The 19,307-nt window shown below is 39.5% G+C and overlaps 1 protein-coding gene across 2 annotated transcripts; it reads left to right on the forward strand.

Moving 5' to 3' along the window:
- Positions 1-204: 204 nt before the first annotated feature.
- LOC309673630 (serine/arginine-rich splicing factor 5-like) lies at positions 205-17,082 on the forward strand. Of its 2 annotated transcripts, none has more exons than XM_082485467.1 (8): positions 205-651; positions 2,657-2,795; positions 6,225-6,295; positions 7,079-7,165; positions 9,458-9,530; positions 13,434-13,507; positions 14,494-14,604; positions 15,559-17,082. In XM_082485467.1, exons 2-8 carry the CDS (start codon positions 2,670-2,672, stop codon positions 15,854-15,856), a joined length of 840 nt encoding a protein of 279 aa, XP_082341593.1. In that variant the 5' UTR covers positions 205-651; positions 2,657-2,669; the 3' UTR covers positions 15,857-17,082. The 2 variants fall into 2 exon arrangements, with proteins under 2 accessions (XP_082341593.1, XP_082341592.1); XM_082485466.1 differs by having other exon boundaries at positions 209-314.
- Positions 17,083-19,307: the final 2,225 nt, after the last annotated feature.

Genomic DNA, 19,307 nt, shown 5'->3' on the forward strand with positions numbered 1-19,307 from the left:
CTCCGCAACCCTCATCCCCACAAAACTCCCCCGCAAAGCCTGTGTCCCCCCCATCCCCCCTCCGCAGGGCCCGGAGCGCGGCGCCGCCGGACCGCCCCAGCGCCTACACCTCCCAGCGTGCAACGGGCCCGCCCCGGGGGGCGGGGCGCGGCCGGGCTGCCGCGCGGCACGCTGGGAGTTGGAGTCGGGCGTTGGCGGTTGCGCAGCATCGGTTGGGGGCGCGCGGCGGTGTCGGTCGGAACAAGGCAGCCATTGCCGCCGCCGCCGGGAAGAGCGGTTTCCTCACGGCCCGCAGGACTCAGCGCTCGGCGACGGTGAGCGGCCGCCCCTCCTTGGCTCGCTCGGTGGCGGGAGGGCCGGGGGAAGGTCGGGCGTCGAGTTGCGAGGAGGATTCTGGCAGCCGGGCCCTGCTGCGGGGCGGGGACGGGCCCGGCCCGGCCTGGCCTTTCTTGTGGCGGCGCCGGGCTGAGGGGAGGAAGCTGCGCTGGGAGGCCCTCGCTGGCGCCGCGCTCGGCGGGGGCCGTCGGCCCGTGGGTAATGGAGGCGCGGAGGACGCCGCGGTTCATCGCCGCCCGGCGGCTTTGCGGAGGGGAGGGCCGATGCCGGCGGTTTCGCTCGGCGGGACGGCTGGGAGCCGGCGGGGCTTGCCAGGTGAGTGTAAAGCCGTGGTGGCGTCCGCCTCGAAGAGCCGGAGGGGCGATCGCCGCTGGGTGGGCCGGCGCCTCGGTGACGGGGCAGCCAAGGAGAGGGTCTTCCTGCCTTGGGGAGGCGGCGAGTCTAGCGCAGCCCCGTCCTGTCTCGACTTGTTCAAAAAGGCGAACGAGCAGATGGTCTGTCGCTGCGGTCCCGTGCTTCCTGGGCACTTTTAGGCCAGCATGTTTGATCTTGTGAGCAAACGCGGTTGCATTGTGCTAGGAACAACGTGTGAAGCTCTGCGACTTGCAGGCGTCGATGTAGATCTCAAATCCATTGTGCTCCCCGATGTTTGAGTAAATAGTGCGTGGACAGGCAGTTTGCGCGTCTTCCGCTGTGCCTGTCACAGTTTCTCAGGCAGTCAATTCCATCCACCCCATGTTCATTTCCTTCTGGTATTTTTCTTTCTTCCCCACTTTGTTTTTTTCCAGAAGTAGGAACTAAAAGTATCGAACAGCAGTTTCGCGGTCGTTTGAATCTGTCGAACCTATGTTGTTCCCAAAATGAGTGCTGATGCCCGAGTGACTGTTCTTGCCGTGTGTTAAAGCGCATAGTTATGTAAGCCTGTCCTTCCTCTGCAAAGGCCTGGCTTTCCCTTAATACCCACTGCTGGCCTTGCCAGTGTTTGTATGGTAGAGGGTGCATCGGGGAAACAGTCTGTCGGAAGAGTAGCTACTCTGCCAGGGAGCTGAATCAGTCCTCTGAGCTGGATTTCCATGTGAGCATAAAGATGCAAGTGTGAGCACAAAGGAGGGAATGGTTACAAAGGGCAGCATAGGTATTGTAGGGGAAGCACAAAACTTTTCACGTGAAAGCGATTAAATAGCTATCACCTCAGGTCGTGGTTCGGGAATAGTTTAGGCTAATCTAAGTAAGTGCTGTCACACTTCCGCCCCTCGGCCCATAAGAAGCCCTATACCCTGCCTTCCAAAGTTCTGGCACTTCTTTGATGGCACAGTAAGCCTGAGTAAAGAAGCTAATCAATAAATCAATAGAAAACTAATGGGTATGAACACACAAGGTAAATCACACTAATTCAAAATACTGCATCCAAACTGTCTTGAAATACTTCCACAGCTAATGGATATGTTGTCTGTTTATTCTGTCTGCTTTACAGCCCACTATTGTAATATAAGATCACATTGTATTTCCACTCCTTAGGGCTTGGATTCTTTGTTGTATGACAGCAAGCTCACAGAGTGAGCCAAATAATTAATATTTTCCAGTTACAGGAACTTAAAAATTTCTAAATTACATAAACTGAAAAAGTGACATAGGGTAAACAACGCTGCTCCCATAAAATATCTCAATTTTTTTATCCTGGATCAGTAGATAGTTCTGAAAATCTGAATATCCGAAATAGCCTTTGATTTTGCCATTGTTGAAAACTCCAAAGAATGAAATGTTTCTTCTTCATAACTTGTTAGACTGTTAAAATAAGGTATTTTGTGGTTACTGCAAATAGAAATAATATGATGTCTACTGTTCATCTTCTGGATGCTAATGTAACTTTTATTGCAGCAATTCCTTCAGGTGAAAGCAAAAGCTTGAGAATGTTGTTATTCCAATGATGAGCGTAACAGTTTTCTTTTTTTTTTTTTTGTTGACTGCTGTTAGCCTAATAAATTAATCTTGGAGCTTCTAGAGTGGTTTTTTCATGCTCTGTGGTACAAAAGCCTTGTTGGTCTAACAACAAACAAAAACATTGTTTCAAATACAAGAAGTCTTTAAGTTATGTGTCTAAAAAGGACAAAACTGGGAGTTCTGTCAAGGTTCTGCTAGGAGTCAGTAAGACAGGATTTTCTCACTTCTCTGGCTATAGAGAATTGGGTTTTTAACATATATACCTGGAAGACAATAAAATGAAATCCTATTTAACCAAGATTTCTGAGATATAAAAGTGATCTTAATCACCCTATTTTAAGTTTGTTGATCTGATAAACAGTGCTGTTTGCTTTCTTAGCATCAACCTTAAGATGAGTGGCTGCCGTGTCTTTGTTGGACACTTAAGCTCACGTGCTCGGGAACGGGATGTGGAGAAATTCTTCAAAGGGTATGGACGCATACGAGAAATCCATCTAAAAAATGGATTTGGATTTGTGGTAAGTAATATCTTGTTTTCCTTTCTCTTGCTTGCAGGTACTGCTTTTGCTAAGCTGATGTCAAGGAGGGAAAGATGCTCTAGAGAATAATCATTCCAATGGGAAATGGAAAATATTAAAGTATATTTCAGACTGCTTTTCAGATGTTGGGATTACAGTTTTAACTGGGTTTTGCCAGGTTTTGTTATGTTAAATACATTGTCTGATCATAGTCTTCCATAGATTTAAATTTTATCCCTTATTTCCGAAGACAGTATAAATATCCTGTAATGGCGTTGCAAAACTTGAAAAAGTCTTGACCTGGAGAAAAGTTTATACAGAACCACTTACATTCTTCTCTCATTCCCTCTAGCCTGCTTGGTCATATCTCTAAATAATGGCCTGACATAAAAGCAAAGTAGTTGGCTAAGACAACAGGTGTAATAGGTGCTTGCTGTTGGATTTAAGCAGCTTGTGCAGCTAAAGTTAGGCATATTCACCATCAATATGTGTTCACAGGGCGTATGTGTCTGAGACTATTAAATAAAATACACAGTTTGTTGGACTGTAGTTTTCTACCAGTGCTTTCTAGAGCTGTACGCTCCTAAACTGTTGTCCAAATTTTTACAGTTTTAGACATTCCCAAGTTGACTCAGGATCGGCCCGTTTCTTCACTATTATCTCTATTAGCTGTTCTGCTGCACTGAATTCAAACTGGAAACATTGATACTGCCTTTGCACTATGGCAGGCTTATATGCCATTCCTTCTGCCAAGATCAATCCCTTGGGTGAAGCTATGGGAAAAGAACAGAAAAACAGGCTTTACCTACTTCAGTTTCATACGAATATTACTTCTTGACTCCTACATGTGCTAGTTCCTGATCGCCCTGCAGTATGAAGTATTTCTTGTTGACTGCCAATACGTAAATACCTGCTGGAGGTAAATGGCCAATCTAGACAGGACCCTGAGTTTATTTAGTGTGTCCTTTCCAATTGCTGCTATTTCTCAATCGCCTTTCCCTGAGCGTTCCTCTTCTCGGGCAGGGCTGTTGACTCATTCACAAACAACTTCTGTTCAACTCCTGTAAATGAGTCAGCCATCCCTCCTTCATGTCTTCTCTGGTTCCTAGGCAGAAGCATTTTCTTTTCAAAGCTCACTAATAAGCCTGAATAATTGTCCCATAACTCTGTCTAAAAAATGTAATTGTTCTTATGATGAAGAATTTTTTCCTTACATCTGAACAAAACTTTTAACCACCACTGTGCACCCACATGAGGAAAGCACTTCCATCATCTCTGTAACTGTGGTTTAGATTTTGGAAGACTGACTAGATCCGCTTTGAGCTGCCTTTTCTTCAGGCTGAACAAACATGGTCCTCGCAACCTTTCTTTGTTCTCCAACCTTCTGATCAGTTTTGGTGGCCCTCTGCTTGTTCCTCCCCAATTTTTCAGTGTCTGTCTTGAGCTGAAGGGACCAAAACTGGACACAGTGTTCCAGGTGTGGCCTAACAAATGCCAAGCAGGGTGGAATAATCACATCCCTTGGTCCGCTGGCTGTACTCCTACTGATGCAGCTCAGGACGCGGTTTGCTTTCATTGCAGCAAGGCCACACTGCTGACTCACGGTTAGCTCTCTACAAGGATTTCCATATCCTTTTCAGCAGAGCTACACTCCAGCCACTCAGAACCTCACCTGTTCTGCTGCTTGGGATTATTCTATCCCAGGTGCAGGACTTCACATTTGTTGTTAAAACTTGTCATTCTCGTTGGCCTAATCTTTCAGCCTACCAAGGTCTGTCTCTGGTGTTTTTTTTTTTTTTCTCCTGGCATATCTATTTCTCCTCCCACTTTGGTGTCAGCCACAAAATTGGTGAGGGTGTACTCAGTCCCGTCATCCAGATCATTTTATAAATATGTTGAATAGCATTATCCTTTATGGTACCTCACTTGTGATGAGCTGTCAGTTCATCTTTGATTTTGGTTATTTAAAATCTGTATTTATAAAACCTTTTACAAAACCAAGTGATTTTGATTGAACATTGTTGTAGAGTTTAAAAGCATGTTTCATTGTGCTTGATTGAAATCGTTTAATCTTTGAAACTAATTATGTTTACTTAGATTTTGTAGATTTCAGTTCATAATGTTTTCAAACTTCAGACCATAAAGCTAGTATGTAAAGCTAGATAGACTAGACAGTTTGTTAGAAACTAGCTGAAATCATGGGAGTTGTAGGTGCAAACTATTGATACTTTTAAATGCTGGGCCTAAATAAATTTTCTCAAGATAATCCTTGCATCGTTATGCAAGATGTGTGATGTTTAACTTGGTAGTGAAACAGATTTCAGTGCAGAGGGGTAAGATTGCTTAAGCCAGCATTGCTTCTGAAAAGCTGTTTATAGTTACGCAAACACTTTCTTCAACTTGAGAAGCCTCTTCTCTGTTGTTCATCGCTCTCAAGCTGCAGTTCCACAATTATTTTTTTCACCATCCACACTGTTGGTTTAAGCAGTTTCTTCTCACTGCTTTATTTCTTTCCTTTCTTCCCTTGCTTCACATGGTGTCACCACATCATGAACCTACCTGGGAAGCTCATCTAGTTGAAAAATAACAGTGTGTTTTTCACTCCACCTCCTGCACAAAGTGTGCTGTTTTTCATCTGGATAGGTTTCTTGACCTAGTTTCCTGCAGAGCTGTACAAACAGCTTTGCCAAGAACCAGTGGGCTGGATAGTGGGCAGAGGCTACTTGGGCTGACTAAAGCAGCATTGCTGCCAAAAGCAAAGCAGCAGATTCCGTTGCAACAGCATACAGAATTGCATGTTATAGCTGATCCAGACCCACAGGTGGCCAGTGTTGAAGAGGGGCTTATGTTTCTTGCTCTTTGTACACAGGCACCTTTTTGCCAGACCAGTGAGCTGAATTTGCTCAGAAAAAAATCAGAAGGGCTTTTTTTCTGGTTTACTCTTTCATTGCCAATTCAGTAAGAACCGAGTCAGCTCCAGAACTCTTTAGAAGGTTTTGAGCGCACAGCTCTCCTGCTTTTGGTTGCAGTTGATCAGCTTGTGCTGTTTTATCAGATTTCCCTGTATGTAGGGCTGTGTTTTAAACTGTATGCCTCAAAGTAATCCCCCACCGCTCTCCCAAAAAGTATTTTAAAAAATTCTCTAATAAACCGGGTCATTTAGGTAATTTATTTTATATTCATCCTGCAAGTAGTTATACTGAAACAACCGAGGGTGGCAAAAGGGGTTTGTGGGGTGGAGGGAGAAGAAATGGTCATGAATGAGAATATTTAGGCTTTTCAGTCATAAATGTACTACGAATTTGCTTCATTGTTCAAAGTTCTGGCTGGTACTTGCTGCGGAAATACAAGATTTATAAATACAACTTATTTTCTATCATTTGAATGTACTGAGGGAAAAATACATTTTTATTCCTGTTTTCCTTCTAGGAATTCGAAGACCACAGGGACGCTGATGATGCAATTTATGAACTAAATGGTAAAGAGCTGTGTGATGAAAGGTAAGCTTGATACCATAATTTCACTTATGAACAGCAAAAGTGCTTTGCATCCAAATACAATGCATTAGCTTGTGCTCTGACCTCTGACACCTGTTTCTTGTGGCTCTGTGGTGGGATACACCTTCCATAACTTTCGATAAAGAGATTCATTGGGATCCTGGCCACAATCTTACATAAGGCAAAGACAGTGTGGGACTGGAGGAAGGGGTAGTTTGGAGCCAGGCTGACTGGTTCTCTACTCGCACTTATTTCTCTTTCAAAGCAGACTCAAGGTCTTGTCACTACAAATATTAGTAAAAGTGAATGGAACTTATTTATTTATTGGCTTCAGAAAATAAGCTGGTGATAGCCTTTCATCATTTGGAGTGTTGCCCTTCAGTTTGCAACGACAATGTGGGCTATAGTCACTGTATGTTAACAGTAATTTTTATTTTGATTGTGGAAGTTGGGTTTCGGTTATTACTTATTTTGATACTCTTTTCCCTCTGTGATTACTCTTGGACTCTGGTTGAGCAAATTTAATTGTTTCAGTCTGAATTACAGACCCATGACAATTTTAATGAAAATCTGAGGGAGATGCATGAGACAAGAGAATACCACTGTTCTGGCTCTTTAAGAAATGCCAGTGACTGTGTTATAAATCATTGCTTGCAAGGGCAAGATAATTCTTGTTTGTGCACATGTGCTTCCAGTTGTGAAAGATTTAAGTCTGTGTTAAATACTTAAAAGTTTGTGTTTTGTTTTATTTTTTGTTTTCTTCTTTTGTTTTGTTCCTATCATAAGGGTTACAATTGAGCATGCTCGAGCCCGAAGAGGAAGGGGCAGATTCCCACAACGGTTCAGTTATTACCAGTCGCAGAGTGGATCTAGGTAGGTGGTCTGGACTCTGTTTCCTACAAACAGAAAAAATGCAGAACTGTAGTGAAATGTTGTTTTCTTCTTGTGGTTGGAGTTAGGGATCCAGCTCTGTTTTCTTGTATAGCTTCATGAAAAAAGTTTTATGTTTTCAAACCTTGGAGGTCCATTACTATTATTTACCTCCTCTGGCTGGGAGAACGTGGATTTTAAAGCAGTTTAACTAGCTCACAGAGGTTCACAAACCTGTTGTGAAATGCTCCCTCTCTGTGTTGCAGCCACTACATTGGTCTTGCTCCCTACTATTGTGTAAATGATGTGAAAGAGTAATGCTGCAGTTGGATTGTCTGTTTTTAACACTACATCAAGAAAAACGCCAGAGCTTCTCTACTGAGGCTTTTGTCATTAAACTGAGCTTACAGGCTAAGTAGAATTATTGTAGAGCAGTAGTTCAAGGTATTTACTGACTAACCAAGCTTTCACATTTCCAGTTGTATGGTTATCAAAATGCTTACTTCAGCACAGCATACAAAAGGAACTGTATTTGAGAAGCAGTGCTAGGGCACAGTATACTAGCATGTGCAGAAGTGTTTTAAATACCAACTGACTAATTTTGCTGACCAAGCAGGTGCTTTGCAGGAGAGCCTCTGTCTGACGATGAAATCTGAAAAACAGGACATAGCTCATATCTAGAATACCTGTAGTGGACATACGGTGTTTGTGGAGGTGTTCACTTTCAGTGATTTGAGCCAGTGGCGAACCTTACACCAACTTGCAGTGGAATTTGTGAAAGTTCTGGAGATTTGCGTATATTCCACCAAACAACTACACATTACATCTTTGTACTTTATATCTACCTGTGTGATGTAAATATGTATGGAATAATTTACTCTGTAGAGACATTTATGGCCGTGGCCTATGTGGAGTACAGTTTGGAAGAAAGACAAAGGCTTAACTGACATAAACCTGTGCATTTGTCTCAAAGTCAGAATTGCTGCCAGTTACAAACCAGTGTCTGGAACATCTAATTTGCATATGCAAGTATGCTAATTAGATTATTTTTTCTTTAGTGGCAGTAACCTTGATGCGGTATAATTGGTCCGAGGTCCAGGCTAAAAGTGGACTTTTAAAGTAGGAAGTGTGATTGAAGGTCGTGGGCATCTGACGTTGTAGTCATGTTCATGACGTCAGACTGCCGATGCCAGACAGGAAGAGACTGCCGTTTGCAATAATGGAAAAATGAGACTCAGCCTGCCAGTTTTGGGACTCTGGGACCTCTGTTTAAATGCCTGGAAGATCTGGATGTTCTGAAAAAAATTGGGACACTTTGAGGTATGCACTGAAATGAAATTGCCTGTGCTTCAGTGTACAAATCAATACGCACAATTTAGGATTATGTTTCTATGGGAGGAGAAGATAATAATTTTCTCAAAGGTCAGTGTTCTTGAATCTTTTTGTAGTAATACAAAGTAGTGCCATTGTTAGAATCCTGCATTACTATCAAAAGGCTGGCATACCTTTTTCCATAGTTCTCAGATCCGTTTTGACTCAGAATAACTACGATTGGGAACACAAATGACTTGCAAGGGCAGTATTCTCTCCAGATGTCTTACTCTTCTGTATGAACATTTTCAAGCCACATGCTTATTTTTGAGAGGGTCTTTAATTTTGGTTAAGTGAATAAAATTGGTTTTCATTCAGGAACTGTAGACTGCCATAGTTATTTCAGGGCAACCAGTTATCTAGCTCTCATTTTACTAAAATGAGAATATTTCTACCCACAAAAATATCTAATATAGGTCATGGTGGCACTTATAAATATTAACAAGTGATTTGGAATTTAGAAGCATGAACTTAGAAATCTTTAAATTGTACTTTCTATCTCCGTGACATGAAGCAGAATTTATCCTACCAACTAAAAAACAAATCTAAAAATTGCCCTTTATATAAATATCTTCCAAAACTGTATGTGTGAGCCAAGCCTGTCAAATACCAAATTAAACTAATTCTTTTTACATTTTCTTCATTGTCCTGGGCACTTGTTTCAGTGTCTCTAGAAAAAATGGCAGCTATATTGACTGCCTTGATATAAAGTTCTTCATCAAAATCCTTTTTAATCCCCTTGTAGCAGCTCTCTTCTTGTAGTAGACTCTTAAATATGTTCTTGGCTAGGGAGAATCAATTCTGCAGTTCAGCAACAAGGAAAATACTTAAATCTCACAGAAAACTATAGAAAACATCAGTTTTAAATGCCTTACACTGGAGACTCTTTCCTTTTTTTTTTTTTTTCCCTCTGAACTCTTCTAGTCGGTATGGACCTCCTGTTCGTACTGAACACAGGATCATAGTTGAGAACCTTTCATCCCGTATCAGCTGGCAGGTGAGTTAACATCTTCTTTTTTTACACTTTATTTTCCTACCCTGTAAGTAGACAGCTCTCAGCCCCATTTCTTAATAAAGCCATCATAAATATTTAACCTGAATAAAAAATGAGCAAAAAAGCTTCAGTGATTGCTAAGAACTAGCATTCAAACACTTGAAGAAGTTTTTGGTTTCACAGCTGTGCAAATAGTTCTATAACTGGATTTTGTAGTTGGGAAGTGATTCTTGCTTACTTACATTTACCAAATGATAAAACTTTCGAAGACTCTAGATTGTTTCTAAATTATGGAAGCGTAGCATGCATTCAGACTATGACATCCTTTTGTATTGTTACACTTGGAAGTGCATGTCTCTGTTTTGAGTGAAATTTATGGTCTTATGTTTTGCAAAATATTTTTGTGAATTGATGCATGATTGGGAAGTCTGGTAACACGTCATTAATAAAGCAAATGTTTACACAGTAGCTTTTTTACGTATGCTTAGTGTAGATATTTTGTAAAAACCCCAAACCTTCAGTAACTGTATTTCAAAGCTTTCTTAACCACCTTTCTTACTTTTCTTTTCACCTCTTGCTAATGTTTTGCTCAGATTTAGCTGGCTTTTAACAGAATAACTATATAATAAATTCCTTTAGTCCTATTCTGTGTAGTATACAGTCTATAGAAAGTTTACTTTTTAAAGGCATAGCAACAGATGCTATTTACAAAACGTGACTGACTAGTGGAGTTCATTCCTGTTCATTAACCTTTATATTCTTTGAATAAAGAGACTTTAATTAGAGTACTGAAAGATGCAGTAGAACGTGTTGAGTGTTCAAAGCCTTGATCTTGCAGCTAAATCCGCTTGAGGAGGCTGTTTGGCTCGCCTGGAGCTCTGCTGATGTGTTTCATAAGAGCTTGGGTACAATCCACGCAGATAAATGGTTGATGGTTGAACTAGGTTTGTTTATCTTCTGCATGACAGTTTCAAAAGGTTCATAATTGTACGGTTGTATTAATTATTGAATAACTCAAAAAACCCAACTTCTGAGTTGATGTGATGAGCAAGTGGATTTCATCTGAGTATCTTCTGGGTATGCTATGCAATTATGTATATGAAGAGATTGCTTTAAAACACAGCACTTGGAAATGACAGTAGGGACCAGAGAAGTAAGCAAGAATAGGGTACTAAGGAGAGTAAATCCTATAATGCTGTTTCGTGTTAAATTCATAACTTGAAAAAAACCCTTAACATTTCTGTAAATTTCTTTTACTTATGAATATTTATAATGGCTTTATGTGTACTTACAATTTTAGACTGAAGCCCACCCAATTCAGATTTCATACTGATGAATCTTTAGGGTTCTAGTTAAATGTTTTAATGACTCTCTTAAATATGTGATATGTTAGCATAAGAGACTTTACTTCTTGATACCTGCCTAAATAGAAATTATTTGAAGCTAAAATCCATATGCAAGCCTCATTTAGTCTTGAAGCTGTACTGCTTTGATACTGACTGTAGTGTTTTAACTTCTTTTAACTATGCTGCTTACACAACAGATAAATAGCTAACACATTAACAGTAGTGGCATTATTCTTCCTTTCTAATCCCTGAGCTTCTAGCAAGCACAATCAGTATGGAACCTTGCTTTAAAATTTACGCATGTAATTTCATCTTTGGTGTGTGCAGATCCCTGTGCTTTGAGAACTTCTGTCTCTTTTAAAAGTTATTGTGTTGGAATATTGATTAATTTAAAAAAAAAAAAAAAAAACAAAAAACAAACAAACCCAACAAAACTCACCACAAATAACATTTATATTCAGATTAGTTTCCACAAATTGTTGACTATATTGTTAACAGTTAATCTAATATCTAAGTGGTAGACAAACTGTCGGAATTCTTCTTATTTTAGCAAACATGTATTTCTGCATGTCCAGAGGTTTCCAACCACCCTCATTAGTTCTTCAGTATCTTTGAATTTTCAAGCAGTTGGGAAAGTAGATCTGTGTTACATCAAAATGTAATTTTTAATATGTTTTTCCTATTTATGGTTGTCCTACACCTTATTTTCCTTTGCTGCTAAGGACAACGGGGTATTCTTGTGCTGTTTAAAGTAAAACAGAACACTCAGTAAACTTAGGATAAAATTTGACCATTCCACTGATTTCTGTTAAGTAAAACCAGATAACTTTAAAACATTCCCCTATTAATAGTAAATACCCTGTTGAGCTTGTATAACACATGCACATTTACTCTTTTGAGCGATAATGTTGGCATCTTAAATCATGTTGACATTACTATTACAAATGATATTTCATGGTGATGATCCTTATTATTCAGCATATAGTGTGGCAAGTCTGTGGGGGCCTCAATTTTAAACCTAAAGTTATTGAATTAGAAAATAATTATATAGATTAGCATTTTTCTAACTTCTAACTTTGACTTACCAGGCCTGGTCTGCTTAAGCTCTTGTTGACTTGAGCAGAGCCAAAATTTTGTTCTTTGTCTCTAAATTGGGATAAACATACTGAGGCTGAAGTATTACATTTAATGGTGCTGTAGGGCCCATTTTTCATTTGCTGTTAAAGTTTCTTTGTGTTAAGCACATGTGAAACAAAGTAACTATGAGTTTACATATGCCAGTTTTCTAAAAAAAACTATTGAATTTTAATTGAAATATTAGATAAAACTAAGCCTTCTTATAGTCTGTGGCAAATGTTCTAAAGTTTTTCTTGGCTTTTTGTTTTGTAGTCTTTTCTTTGTTAAGCGTATTTCTAACCAAGTGCATTTTGAACCTCTTCTAACAACCTTGATTTGGTTAACCCTCATTTTTCTTGTGTGGAGGAAAAAGAACCAAAGATTTGGGGGATTTCTAGTGGCTGGAATTCTAGGGTTTGGCCTGTTCTGAATTTTCCTTTTGGTTCCTATGACACTCCTGTTTTTTGGCGATCTAGATCTTGGTTTGCCTGGGTTTGATCTCGATTGGCTAGCACAGATCATCCTCGGGTTCTTTAGCCACTTCTGGAGACTATGTCCAGTGCTTTCAGGGCCTCTGGTACCTCCGTGAAGCATATTGCTATGAGCCATCACTCTGCCTTTCTCATGTAAGAGAGTTCCTCTTGGCGAGCTAGGTATTGGACAAGCAACTCTTTGCTTAAGGTACCTTCTTATATCATCTGCCACTTGTGGCATGTTGTGGTAAGTAGTCTGGGACTATAAAATACCAGATACTGTTTGGTAGAAGTACTGCTTTAACTTATACAAATGTTTAGCATTTTAGTGACCTTTTACATTATTTGTTTGTACTTTATCCTGTTGCTGAGCAAGCAATTTTACAGTGTCTGCACAGTTAGCCTCTATTAAGTTAAATACAAGGGTGTCTATTGACGTGGCACTGTAGTACGACAGATATTCAAATGAAATATACAAATTTTTTTTCGCATGTAAAATTATTATATAGTAATTACACCTGTTTGCTTTTGATTTTGCTGTAAAGTTGGGGGAGGTGAGCATATGGAATGAGTTTGTCTAGATATATTGAATTGTTATTTAACTGGGGTGTTAATGCTTATAGTCAGTCATGAAAATTTGCATTTAATACTATGTTGCTTTTCATCTGGTGTAGTTCTGATTTCAGTGCATATGTATTTTTAGTGTTTTCATAACAGCTGGTTTGGGAGTGCAGGATTATTTTAAAAGCTGTATTTTACTCACTGTAGTTGTAAAAGCGAGGGATTCTTTCTGTATGCAGCTGCTATTACATAGGCTGAGTTTCAGAAACTTTTTTCTAAATTACATGTATTTATAGAAAAATATAAAAGCATTAAACAGTTTTATCAGAGAAAGCTTTAGGGGGTATTATGTACTGCTAGCTGACTCGTTTGTGTCATCTTTAAGGCTAAAATGTTAACTTTTGCTGCAGGACTTGAAAGATGTCATGAGAAAGGCAGGGGAGGTCACCTATGTGGATGCACACAGAAACAACAGGAATGAAGGGTAAGTTAATTTTGGGTCTAAATCTGTATGATATCTGAAAACATTAAAGGCAAGATTATCCTTGTAATATAAAAGAAATGAAACATAAATCTATGGTGTATATTAGATGCTGAAATTTCTCAAATTAAAAAAAAACAAAACAAAAAAAAAACAACAAACCAAAAAAACAAAAACATCCTGTCAGTAAGTAGGAGTTCAGAAGTGGTATTGAACTCAGTCTCTCCTCCCTACCATGAAAACTATGTCAAAACAGAAGAAGAGAGAAAACCTTTCAATAGTTGTGTTCTGCTGTCTTGAACTCAGAGTTATTTATGTGTAATCATTTGTGATCTAATTCTGACTCCTGAGGCTAGAATATCTCCTGTTTGTAGCTTCTTCGCACTGGTTCAACAAAGCCATGGGAAATGAACATAACCAAGCTCCATAGGGAATACCTAGCTGCCTGCTCTCCATTCTGCAGACTACAAAGGTCCTACACGACAAAGCAGGAGGGAGGGAATTATGAATGGAATGTCTGTGCTGGCCAAACAGTGTTCTAAGAGCCATTGCAAGCAAATGTAACTTAATTTTTTTTTTAAGGGGAAACAGATTAAAGAAACAAAGACAGGATTTTTCTGTTCACTGTTAAAATTCTTAATAGGGCAGGAGAGTCTGCAAGTTTATTTTGTTTCTTGGACAGCTTTAGAATGCAGCTTGGTGGAGGACTAAAAGATATTCCCTCAGCTGGTGCAGGTTTGTGTAGCTTGCTGTATTTTCTCTACCTCGTTGCAGATGAGAGTTTTGGGAAGGTTTAAGAAAATGTGAAAGGTGTGGATGGCTAGGACTGTTAGTGTCATATTTTCCTGTTAACCAAGTTAAAAATTAGCTTTCGGAAGATAAAACATCAAGCTGTGAATCAACAGATTGAAAAAGGCCTAAACTTGTTCTCCTTGCTTTTTCAGTTTCACTGAAACTTTCTTTTTTCTGTCTTTCCTGATGGTATACAGGGTTGTGGAATTTGCATCTTACAGTGATATGAAGAGTGCACTGGAAAAATTGGATGGCACTGAGCTGAATGGACGCAGAATTAAACTGACTGAAGATCACAGAAGGCATAGGTATGTCACCTGACCTGATAAAATTCTGCTGAGGGCATGGATTTGGGTAGTATCGATGCCAAAGTTTTATTATCTAATTCTTTGGCCCCAAGCTAAATATCACAGCACATAACTACTTTCTAGCAGTGTAAACAGATTTAGATAAGAACTAACTTGCTGAAAATAAGGTAAATAGAACACTGTTGGATGACAGTAAGGAGATTTTTTTTTTAAACATAAAGCTTTATAGCTAAAGAAAGGACTTTTTAAAAAAGCAATTATGTTATTAAAATAATTTTAAGTTAATGGAAAACTGCCTCACAGTCCTGTAAAACGTCTCTCAAATAGTTGTGAAAGCCAACCTTTTCATGAGAGTAAAAGAAAAACAGTTAGCTTGCTTGCATTATTTACAAAGCAGTTCTGCCATTTAGTCATTAAAAAAATGTTAGCTGCCGCTCTTTCATTGTCTCTCTTATAAATCAATTTCTTTTCATTAAAAAAGGGATGCATAACTAGAGAAGGTGTTAAACTGTCAGGCCTTAAAGCGTACTGGTGTTCCATGCCTTTAGAGACTTTTTTAACATCTTGAAAGAAACCCTAACTAATTCACATGGGCGTTTCTGAAGAGAATACATACCACAGGTATGAATTTTCATTTTTGTGCTTTTCTTGATAAATGGCTAAAAAATTGTCTGCTCCTGGGGCAGGGGGAGGCATCTTTTATGAGGTAAGTCATATTTTGCCAAGCTAGCAGAGAACGTCAAGGCTAGCAATTCCTGCTCTCCTTGGCCTAAGAAGGTGTTATGATGGAGCATAACAGAAATCTAGCCGTACTCTGAAATAATTGAATGCTGTGTATAGCGCACTCAGATGTTCAGATGGATGTGCTGTGCATACAAAGTAGTTGAGAATTTAAATTGAGTATTTTAAATTTAGTAGGAGGTGAGACTACAGCTCTTAATTGTGTTTCTCTAGAAGCAGATCTCGATCAAGGAGTTACTCAAGATCTCGCAGCAGGTCCAGGTCTACAGGATCTTCCAGATCGGACAGCCGGTCCAGGTCCAGGTCCAGATCAAGGTCCAGGTCCAGGTCCAGGTCTCGCTCTCGTTCCCGGTCCCGATCTCGATCCCGATCTCGTTCTCGCAGTCGTACACCTAAAAAGAGTTACTCCCAGAAGAGCCACCGCTCCAGCTTGCTAGCTTCTTCCCCCTCTCCTTCTTCTTCTAAAAGAAAATCTCGTTCTAGGTCGAGCTCTACTCATAGCCGTAGTTAACCTGCTCTTACAGATGTATTAATGCATTTAATTTGATTCAGGTTTCTTGGAGACTTGAGACAAATTATACATGAGAACTGGGAGGGGAAGAGTTAACACGATGAAAGGGTAACCTCCTCTTACATTGCCAAAGTGCCTGTCATCAAATAGGCCATCTCTGTGAGGAGGGGCTGTCAGCTTTCTCCTTTCAGTGAAGTCTGGAGTGGGAAGTCTTTTTTAATGTTTTTTCCCTGCTATTAGTAAACATTTCTATCATAGATATATTATGTACACATGATGCTGAGGTAATGGGATGAGACAATACGCTGCTTTCTCCCTCTCTTGCCCCCCCACTTTCCTCTCCACCTCCAAGGCCTTTGACTTCCAAAATACTACATTAGCTTTTGTCCTTGGTATTAAGTCCAAGAACAGGAAGTATAGATTTTTATTCCTTTAAGGCTTTGTGGCTACTTTTCTGTGTGAGAATGAATGGACCAGCTGAATTTAGTTTAAAGTTCACTTTTTTTCCCCCGTTGCTTTGCTTAACAGGCTGTTTAAGTTCCAGCTTTAAATGACCTTGATAATATGCTTAATTTGCAACAGACTTTCAGGAATACACGTTGGTCAGTTGAATAGTGCTCATTTGGATAGTGAATCAATACAATGTTAACCAGTAATGAAAGCTGGAATTCCCTGTTAAGATGAGACATACCATCCAGATGTCAGGATTATTGGGAATCCATTATACTAATTTTCCAGTAATTCACTAGTATGTGGTGTTGTATGTAGAGGCCTTATTTGACAGGTGACTCCATAAAGCTGCACAGAAATGTCAATATGCATGTCCATGGTTTTGATGTTTATAAAAATGACATAGCTTTCATACCCAAAAGTATGATACTGAGTAATGTGTGTATGACTAGCAATAGTCTTGATGGAAAGGAAGGTTATTTTAGTAATGACAGCAGCAAAAATCCCAGGAAACGTGTAGTCAGTTGTGACAGGAAATGTTAATCATGTTAAATCATAAAGAGGATAACTTCTTTAAATCTCCTGAATGCACAGTTGTTTTGATTAATAGAAATTTCCACTGCAAATACTGTTTGTTCTTATAATAATTTGGAATTAGATTTTTTTTAACTTCTGTATTGTTAAAGAAGGGAAACTTTTGGAAAAATATGTAAATTAATCCCAAAGTCTTACGTGTGTTTAAATGTACCATTCCTAATGAAATAAAACCTTTTTCTGGCTTACTTTGCAGTTCTGTTTAGTAATGTTACTGTTGCTGTCGTTCACTTGGTACAGTCTTGCAGACATGATCACAAGGAAATTTATTTGAAGGTATACCCATATGGGAGCAAGCAAAATGTAAACTAGAAACCAGTTATGACACATGAGTAACCAGATGCTGACTAGGAGGAGGACAGGATAGGATTTTACTGTCGTGGCCATTAGTGGCTGTTTGCATGGATGGCAAATAGTAGTCTTTCTCCAGTCCTTGCAGACAGATTTGTGTGACTCATCCTTGTGCACAAATTCAATAGAAGAACCAACAACCAAACAGCCATAGGTGTTGGAATCTTCCTGTAAGTAAAATCATTTGTCACTTTTGAAATACAGTTCCAGAGATTCTTACATTGCCCACACTGCTTCTGTGCATCCCAGGCTTCAAGGCTGACATGCTTTCTAGAGCAAATTACTGCTAATCATGTTCTTTGCATGTTTGGCGTGGTGTGACCTGAATATGCTAGCAGTTCAGAAAGGAACACAAGGAACAAATAGGAATCAACTTTGCAGAGGAATCTTACCAGATACCGCTCTGTTGGAAAAGCTGGGGTACACTCAGCTGTGTTAAATGTCAGTGTTGCTTCCTTTGGTAAATCTGTTACACTACCAAAAAAACTCCCAACAGTGTCCACCGCTTAGCCTAGGACCTTTGAGATTGGCAAATACAATATCAGAGACCTTGAATGCTTCTGACCACAGCATGATTACCTTGCAAATAGTTTAAATATAGAGCTAATGTAGATCTTGTGAATTTTATTAATTCTTGGGGGTTTTATTGTACAATGTCATTTACCTGCCATAATTTTCTGTTGATTCAATCAGCAGTGGCATTAGTAAGATGAATACAGACCAAAGAACCAGCCTCCCGTTTCCCCCAAATACCTTGAGCTTATAAACAAGCTTATAATTGCTGTTGTGATTGCAGCCATAAATACGTACAGCTTATTTCTAAATCTAAAGCCCAGTCTACCCGTAGATTTGTGTTGCTATTAATGCTGGTTAGAAGTACTTTTTTTTTTTTTTTAACTTATTTTAAGTGGTATGATTGAACTGATAGTGGTTTAGTGTAGAAACACCTATGACACTATTTCTTTTCTGTGCTAGCGTAGCAGTGGTTTAAACTTCTTTGCCAGCACAGCTGCATCCAAGTTAACTGTAGGACTGGTTTCTAAATGTAGTAACAGGTAACCAAGGACTGCAGATTGTAGGGTGGTGTTACCAGTGCAATGTGACACGGTGGAAATAGACCTGTCACTAATTTTTTCACGTTTTTCAAGGTGTTAAGCAGTGGCTCTTTGTTTCCCTAAGATATACAAAGGTGTGTAGCTGAGGAAAAGGTGAGATTTTGAAATACTAATACTATCAAAACTGATTTTTCTTTAGGGAAAGATTTGTTTATGGTTGATGTGAATTTGGCAGCTTTCTCAGTTATTTATTTGAAGGACAAGGATAGAAATCTTTAGCGATTAAAAACAGTTTCCTTAAAGGATAGGTCAAGTCCCTGGTTACTTACCTCTTAGTTGTTTCTTTTGGTATATTAATTTAGATGCCTGTAGAAATAAAGGATTTTGAAGGCCAAATTTTTATTGTGCATGTGACTTTTATCCATGGCTTTTTCCGTGTCAAAAAAGCTTAAGCCCTTAAAATGTATGTCTGATTCCTGCCCCCCCCCCCCCCTTTCCTGCTGCGTCACCACTTCTTTTTTTTCTTAAAGAGGTCAGACTCTGAATAGCAGGTTGTATTTTTTTGCTTTTAGGGGAAAAAAAAAAAAAAAAACAACAAACCAAAACCACACCAAACCAAGCCTCAAGACTATTGTATCAGGAAGTCCTAACAATTTTGAGCAGGTTTCAGAGCAGCACAGCCCTATTTGGTACATGATAGAGTTGGAAATGAAAGCTACATTTTTCATTGAGGTTCAAAGTTTTTACCTTACCTGGCATGTAAAACAAGCTACAACTGTGTACGCTTAATTAATTGCTTTGATGAAGCATAATGCATTGTGCCACTCTTAAGTTGGTCATGTCTGACCTCAACTTGGAGCGAAGACGACTGGAATTTGTAGTTTTAGGGCATATGATTTGGTGCTAGAGGAGTTAAAAAGATAGTTCTGCAGCCTGAGTAAAATACTTGCTTGGTGGTCAGCAAGGGTGGAAAAGTCTTGAGAGGGCAGAAGAGGGACTGG

The sequence above is a fragment of the Vanellus vanellus genome, assembly GCF_965231255.1.
Source record: "Vanellus vanellus genome assembly, chromosome: 6".
Classification (NCBI taxonomy): Eukaryota; Metazoa; Chordata; class Aves; order Charadriiformes; family Charadriidae; genus Vanellus; species Vanellus vanellus.